Genomic DNA, 8,872 nt, shown 5'->3' with positions numbered 1-8,872 from the left:
ATTGATAAATTAATCATAGTTGTCAATTAGTAACTTTTTTTTTTCTTATGGAAATCATGCTTGAATTTTGGAGGTTTTCTTGTTTTGCTGCCTCACAAAGTACGGACAATTAGATCCTAGAATAAATCAATTGTTCAAGTATATATAGGAAATATACACATCCTTCACTATCAAAAGATTACACATTGCATGAATCTATCAATCACTAAAACCAAAAAAAAAATGAGAGAATTCTAGTACTAATTTAACAACAAAGTAGTACCTTTCTATAAACAGTACAAAAATCACATTTTTCTCCAATATATAATATATTATTATATATATAACAATAGAAGGTCATTTTAAGTAATCAATTATTGAAGGAGAAGCCAAAAGAGCCACGTCAAAAGTGGTGGCAATAGAGTGATAAATATTCTTTCATTTTTAGTTAAAGGTCTTAAGTAATGGTGTTGCTAAAATATTTCACTAGAACAACAACATACTCAGTATAATGTTATAGGTGGGGTCTGGAGAGAGTAGGATGTATAAAGACATAATCCTTACATTTGTAAGACAGAAAGTCTATTTCCAATCAGAATTTTTACTAAAGAAGTCAAACCATAAGGAAGTAAATACGTGAAAAAAAGGGATTCAACGGATATTATATATATACAGAAGAAAATTACTTATCTACACGATGTATCATTTCAACGAAGGGTGTTAATTGACACCCCTTGGACAATGATGACTCCACGGCTGATCTCGATGTATGTCCTCAAAATGAAATAATCTGACGTAAATATGAAATTATCGGATCCTTAAAATAGATATTGAATATTGAGTGAAAAATTAAGGAAAAAAAAAGCTAGAGGACCCCATTTTCCATTAGTTTCTCAAGGAAGGTAAATGATGAAGGCCAAATTTTGAATACAAACATAAAGAAGAAATAAAAATGGATAAAAGACATGGACACAAGTGTTGGTACTTGGGACAGTAACATATTCCTTTTTCATGTTTAAATAAAAATATGGGCCAATTTTAGAGGGAAATTTGGCCCATTGGGTCAACATGATTTGTTTTAGAAACAATGATTGAGACAGTTAAAGGGCCCATAGTTAATTTGTTGATATGGTTGTGTTTTTTTTTTTTACTTCAATCATGTCAAGTGACAACCTTTCATGTCTTTTTCTAATCAATAGATATTTTTTCTTTTTACCATTTGAAGATTGTTCTTTATTTTTATAATTATTATGCATTTTAAGTTTTATAATAATCATATATACATAATATTTATACAATCAGATCATTTGGCAGTGAATTGTTGTTGTCCATTTAGAGCCTGTTTGAATCGACTTATTTTGTCCATTTAGAGCAAGTTTGGATCGATTTATTTTAAGTGTTTTAAAGCTAAAATAAATTTTAAGCATTTTTATAGTATTTGAGTAAAATAAAAAAGTGCTTTCAGGCATTTGCTTTTAAGCCAAAGAATAAAAGAAGTCATAAGTTAATATTCCTATCTTAGAACTTTTGACTTATAAGTCAAAAGTTTTAAGCACATTAAAAAATGTTCTTAAATATGAGTTGTAACGAATGTGTTCGACTTATTGAAACTATCAGAAAAGGTTGTGATGAGTTGTAAATATCCTTTCATCTTTAACTGGAGGTTTCAGATTCGAAGATTGAGAATAAAATTGTCTTTGATATGAAATACTTTACCCCTCAAAATGGGATTTTGCATCGTGAATCCAAAATGGTCGAGCCCCAAAATGAGTACCCGATCACCGGATTAAAAAATAAAAACTATTAAAATTGATCAAATTATACTATGTGTTGGTGACAAATAATTGTACATGTTCACATGACTGTTTTGGGTTGGTGGGCTTCAACAGGAAATTATTACATTAATGAACACTCAAATCTGTTTGTTCTCATTAACATTTTTAAAAATAATTATCTCAAATTATTCGTCACTTAAAAAGTTCAAGACAAAATTAATTATTTTTTTCTCTATTTTATCCTTAGTAATAATTGTTCCTAAAGACTATAAACACTTTATCAATAGAATAAATATTTAATCAAGATAAATTATATCTTACGACAAATACACTTTATCAATAGAATAAATATTTAATAAAGAGAAATTATATCTTACGAATGAATATCTTATCTTAAAATAAATACAAATAAAGACCCCCATTGAAGATTGAACAAATCTTAACTCTATGTAACAAAAATGGAAAAATTACTTGATTGAGTGCTTTTTAAAAATTAATTACTGAATTTAGCGATATTTTTTATTTATTACCATTTATAGCAATATATAGCAATATTATGATAAATCTACACTTGTATTAAAAGTGAATTATGCCTACAATATAAATGTATTATAAATGTTTTAAAATATATATTATGTTTGTGTAGTAAGAAACTAATATAATGTATTATAAGTCTATTAAAATATGTGATAAATGTATTATCCATTTATAAAACTTGTATTATATATGTTTTATAAATAGTTCTCTGCAATATGTATTAAAACTGTATTATAAATGTATTATAAGTATTCAGTGAAATTATTTTTTTATTGCTATAAATGGTAAATATTTTTTTAATATTGTATATTTATGTAAGTTTCCCAACAAAAATTGTGTTTATGAAGCCCAATATATCTTGATTTGGGCCACTCACCCCACACATGGGGTCCAAATAGTGAGTTGGGCCTCAATATGATCCATTAGGATCTCATAATGGGTCGTTGGCGATACTCATAATGGGTCGCACGTTATAAATTAGTTACACCATGTAAAAGAGTGTGTCCGTTATACGTTTCAAATTATGTGGCATTTTTCTATGTAAACTTTGACTAAAGTTTTAAAATATATATTTTCATCTTATCATCATGAAAACAAAATGCAATTTCTAATACTTTTTATATAATTTTTAAATATTTAAATTTAACTTTTAAAATATTGTTAGCTCCAATTCTTTGTTTGTTTCCTTGTTAGAAATCAGCCATGCAAACACATAACCTTCTTAACTAAAGAAAGAGAAAATGGCTAAACAAGAAGAAACACATGTGTATAAATAACTTTGTATATATTAAATATATATTACACTGAAATAATGAAAGGAAATCTTTTTTTTTTAATTGACTTCTTTTCACTTTGCTTCTCTAATGTTAGGAGTGAAAATTTATTAACTACTACTTTATCCTTATAATCTTTATTTTTTTTGGATACATATAGTTATGAGTTAAGTGAATTTGATAACTTTTACCCAAACCCACTTATATGTATTAAAATTTTTCTTAAATATGTATATATCTTTGATTTTTGACTAATTTTAAAATGGTTATAAAATACAAAAATTTTATATCCTAAATCCATGTTGGCTTCTATTATCAATTCCAATCACAACATCCTCTTCTTTTATCTCCTCTTCTATTGTATGTATCTCACAAACAACATGTTCTCCTTTTATTGCACCAATAGGATTTTCCTCCTCCTTCACCTTGGCATTCACAATTCCACGGTGCAGGAGTTGTAATCGAGGCGTTAATGGTTTCTCTGATGTAGAATCGTCCTTCTTTTTTTCCTCTTTTTGGAAACGTGCTTTGACCGAAAGCTCTCCTACCGCCTTGGAGATTTCATCGATGCATCTGGTGACGTCGATGAGTATTGACCCCACCGACGTAGCCGAGATTACGTCAATGGTGTCTTCTTCTAAGAAGGTTTTTTTGGTAATTAAGAGAGCCTCTCTGAGGTCATCAATGGCGAATGCCACGTTATACAGGCCGGAGGAAGGGGGTTGGGTTCTGGTTTTGATGGAGAAAGCAAGGTCTTTTAAGGCATTGCTAGATCCTGCGATAATTCTTTTGCAAGCTTCTTCTGTTCTTCTATGGAACTCGGTTGGTACCTGAAAAATCAAGCACGTATCAAAAATTAGAAATTTTGTATTTCCTTTTGTTCGTGACACAGTTTGAATCGATAAAATATATCATACCATTTTAAAATAAATATGTACCTGAGATTTGGATTTTAAGTGACCACTAAGAACATGAAGATGGCAAGCACAATCTCTACCAAGGTTACCAATCTTCAAGTACTCTTTCCCTGGATTATTAAACCTAAATGGTCCATTTGCTGGCTCCCACCATGCAAAGTTTGCCTGAAATAATAATTTTTTACTATAAGTTTTATGCAGCCGATAATACAAAATAAATAAATGTATAGCGTTACGTTACTTTAAAAAATAATTACAGATAACTCTCGATATAAACATTAAATGGCAAAATGTATTATTTCCGATAAATTCTCAGTGGAGAGACTAAGATTATTCGACCACCCATATTAAAATATTTATAAGCAATTAGTTATGTTTTAGGTAGAGGATTAGCTAATGGACCAATAATTAGTACACCTTATGAATGTACTAAATCTAAATAGTATTTTTTTTCATCAGTCGGATAGAGTAAATTTCATATACTAGATAGTAGTATAAAAAAATACAGCAAATAATCAAAAAGTCACCACTGAGTGGCGAGATGGATGAGTCTAACGAGATGTACTTTCAAATTTGTGCATGAAAAAACTCTTGACAGAGAAAATTTTTGGTTAAATGAGTCTTACGAAGCACAAAGTGGGTGAATTTTCATAGACTTATTACCCTCTTAGATGCAATGAATAGACCCAATAGATAAGTAATTTTTACAATCAAATCAATTATATATCTACTCACCAAAGATTCCTCAGTGGCCTTAGAACCAAGAACACTTTTAAAGGCTTCAAGAAAACCGTTGTCCTTATCTTTGGAGCCCTCACCAATTGCTTGAAAATACTCAGTTTCAAAACCTACAAAAAAGTTCTTTTTTTTTTTCAATTTCTGCTCCACTTGTCAAAGGAGAGTTAAACCGACACATCTCTTTGTCCAAAGATTATACTATATTGATGGGTCAATCAGACCTTTCTATAACAAGTATATTATTTATAACAACATTAATGTATAACAATCGAGCATTTTCTGGAACCAACATTTCATGTTACATTATATTATATGTTCTTTATAATAATATTTCTCTATAGCAGTAAAAAAAATCATCCATTCAAAGGACACCGTTATAAAAGAATTTGATTGTATATGTTGAAACTCCCTAACTTCTTTATAATTTGAATCCCCAAAGTGAAAATTTTGACTCCATCATTTTTGACATAAATTCTTTAAAAATTGAAGCAATGAAATGTTAAATAAGAAATAAAAACATTCATACACTACAACAAAAATACAACTTTTAGCAGCAATAAATATGTACATTAATAAAGAGTGCTAAAGTCTTTATCGTCATTAGTTAATTGTTATTGAATCCAATGTCACTATATGCTTTTGGGACGTCTATAAAGAGTGCTAAATGCCTCTGAATAAAGATATTTAGCGATAATTCAGTTATTGTCGTAAATTAATTGCCGCTAAAGATCATTTTTGTTGTAGTGACATACCATCTAAGAAGCTTGCTAGCTTTTCAAGATTGGCAATAATAAGCTTATGAAGATCTTTTCCAGCCCACACTGGACAAATGACCAAGGAGATGACCATGACTGTGGCAACACTAACCATAATTGTTGATATCCTTTGCTTAACCAACTCCAAGTACTTGTCACCTGACACTGTCACCAAACTAAATGTTGCCACAGAGAACATACATCCATAGTCATACCTCCTTTGCATATGTGGATAAAATCTGGTAAATGTACCTAGAGCACCTGCATGAAGCGAGTGATCGAGTGTTTGATTAGAGGCAAATTCAAGATTTAAATGTTATAGGGTTCGATTTTGATAATCTAGCTCAACTAGGGGTGGGCATGGTACGTATGGTATAATATGTACTTGCATGAAGCGAGTGATCGAGTCTTTGATCAGAAACGAATTCAAGATTTAAATATTATTGGGTTCAATTTTGATACTCTATCTCAACTAGGGTTGGGCAAGGTACATATGGTATAGTATGGTACTGGAAATTTCTGTTAGGTAATTTTGGCTTTTAAAAATATTATATCATTACCATACCTAATTAATTTAGCACGGGTCAATATTTTGTGGTACGATAAATCGGTAACCAAAGTTTGTTCGACTTCGATTTACATATACTCATATAATAGAGAATTATGATTTCATCTTTTCAAGGAGCATCTCGATTATATCATACTAACACCTTACACATAAAGAAATATTTTTAAAAAAAATTGGTTCAAATATGGTAATTTGGTATCTTCCGTACCATGCCCACCTCTAATCTCAACATGTCTGCTTTACTGGGTTCAAAGTACATAACTTATACTTGTTTAGCAAATCCTCTTTAATTTACATCGAGAATTCAAGTATTATATATGTCATTGTTTAGTCTTTAATTTTGCTCAAAACAGTTATAGAGTAAGTTGACTAATGAAAGAACAAAATCGGGGTATACACCAATACCTATTACGGGTAAAAGGATGTGGGAATAACATTTTTCATATGCATGTCCATGTAACTTTCTCATATAAGATCCGAACCAAAATTACTGAATTTCGATCAACCCATAAGAGGTATGCTAGATCCTCACTTTGATGTGCATATATATATATATACACTATTGTTGTTATGTGAAATGATTTTATGATTTGATAAATATGAAAAGAGACAGCTATATATCTTCCAAAAAAAATGTTTAAATTTTCCATTTTATTATAATAGAGAAACATATTGTATTGTGCTTGCATATCATACCTAGAATGAAGACCAAAATCCCAAGAATTGTAGGCTCCCCTTCTTTTCCACAAAACTCAGCTATATATTTAGCTCCAATCCCTAATGTGACACCTAGTGCTGTAGCAAATGCTATGTTTAAGCACTTTGATATTGTTGCACCTGAAAATAGTAGAAATCCTTTAACATGAAAATTAAGCGTAGAAAAAGAATAAATAAATTCATCAAAATAGAAAAGAAAAAAAAAACACTACTAAAAAAATTAGGAATCAACGGCAGACAAATTCTATAGTTAAACAATAAAATTCATTGTTAAACCTATTTAGTGTTAGATAATCAAAAAAAATATGTTAATTAAGACAAACAAGTTTTGTAGTTAAACAATAAAATTCATCATTAAAAAAATTTAGCATTAGATAATCAAAATATTTATGTTAAGACAGACAAGTTATATAGTTAAACAATAAAATTCATCGTTAAATCTATTTAGCGTCAGATAATACAAAAATAATGTTAGTTATGAACGATTTAGCGACATGCTAGGTTAGTGTCAAAGTTCATAGCTAATTTTAGTTGTTGTTTTTTTTGTAGTGAAAAATTACCAGCAGTGTACTCAAAAGAAACCATTACTGTGAGGACAGCCATGATTGCTGATTGTTCAAAGCTATGATAGAGTGGCCATGAATAGTAAAACAATATCACCAAAGTGAGAGATAATCCCACTTTGGCTGCATGCCAAAATTTCCTTGGATCATCTTTCCCAATATTTATTGTGTTGTTAGCAATATTACTAATTTTGTCCATCAACTTTCTTGATAACCCCTTGAGTTGGTTCCACAACATGGTGAAGACACTATCTTGGATTGTGGAATCAATATCCATGGAAATATATGGTTGAGTTGGTATATATTAAGAAAGAAGAGAACCAAGAGAAGGTCCTAGGATGAAAATGTGCACAATGGAAAAACCTCAACGAGCTCAATTTATAGTGAGGGTGAAAAGATGGGGTTTGACTTTTTTTTTTTTAAAAAAAAGATCATTTTACAAAATGAGCATCTATCTTGTCTTTGACATTTCTTGATGAGAAAGAGTGTTTTGTGCGAACAAAGTCTTATATTGATAATTAGAAGGAGAAGTTAAATATAAAACGTAGGCATACTTTTAACAGTGCGAGGCTTTTGGAAGAAATCGTGTCAGCGTGGGTGTGACTTAAAGAGAATAAGATGATGATACTATGTTAAGAGTATTTTTGGATTGGTTGAATCCTAATAATTAGTATCAGAACCAATATATAATTTAACACAATAAATACAAACATGACAAAGTGATGGTATGAGGCGATTTTACTACCTTTACCATGACAAAGGTAGCTTGGAGATGCACGCACACAAGAAGTTAGCTATGAGCTTCAATATAATAGTGATAAATGCATGCTCAGTAATGTGGATGACACAAAATGACTCAAAAATTGGTCAATGGATCGTGGTAATCATGGCCTACGTGGAACTTATTCATGTTCGAAAACCAAGATGAAGATGCATGAAATTTTGGGAATTTTCTGTATATCCTTCAATATTGTATCTATACCTATTTTATACAAATACCTAATGAATAATCTACTAAAAAAAGCAAAAAATCCTACACTTATTTGTGCTATTCTTATTGGTCAAGTAAATACCAAACTAACTAATTTTGTTTCTATGTACAATTGTTATTTGCTGAGGTGTATGGCCCAGATTTGATCCATCAAAATTACTTTCAACGGCTGTGATGCTATCTTGGACGTCAACGGATGTGATGCATTGTGTCCACTATCTTGGACACATAAAAAGCTTCTGGCTTCTGGAGGCTTCTATCCGTTCATTTTCTTCTTCTTCTTCTTCTTCTTCTTCTTTGTTTTTTCTTCATCTTTCTCATCATATTCATCTTGAAACTTCATAGATGGCTTCTTGCCAGCATCCCCCCTAAAGTTGGGGGAAGGGTCATAACACCCAACTTGTCCATTATTTCACGGTAAGAAGCCCCAAAAAGAGGCTTGGTAAATAAATTTGAAAGCTGATTGTGAGAAGGAACAAAATGGAGTGAAATCAGACAGGAAAGAAATTGTTGACGCGCGAAGTGATAATCCAAGTCAACGTGTTTCATGCGTTCGTGA

At 30.5% G+C, this 8,872-nt stretch overlaps 1 protein-coding gene across 1 annotated transcript; it reads right to left on the bottom strand.

The window, feature by feature from the left end:
- Positions 1-3,315: 3,315 nt before the first annotated feature.
- On the bottom strand, positions 3,316-7,674 carry LOC129885150 (aluminum-activated malate transporter 8-like). The gene is made up of 6 exons (XM_055959352.1): positions 7,320-7,674; positions 6,739-6,879; positions 5,472-5,735; positions 4,717-4,829; positions 4,003-4,146; positions 3,316-3,894 (listed from the first exon to the last, which is right to left on the bottom strand). Exons 1-6 carry the CDS (start codon positions 7,597-7,599, stop codon positions 3,349-3,351), a joined length of 1,488 nt encoding a protein of 495 aa, XP_055815327.1. The 5' UTR covers positions 7,600-7,674; the 3' UTR covers positions 3,316-3,348.
- Positions 7,675-8,872: the final 1,198 nt, after the last annotated feature.

Source organism: Solanum dulcamara, chromosome 4 (assembly GCF_947179165.1).
Source record: "Solanum dulcamara chromosome 4, daSolDulc1.2, whole genome shotgun sequence".
NCBI lineage: Eukaryota > Viridiplantae > Streptophyta > Magnoliopsida > Solanales > Solanaceae > Solanum > Solanum dulcamara.
Note: the sequence above shows the minus strand (reverse complement) of the source record. Positions and strands in the feature narration are given on the sequence as shown.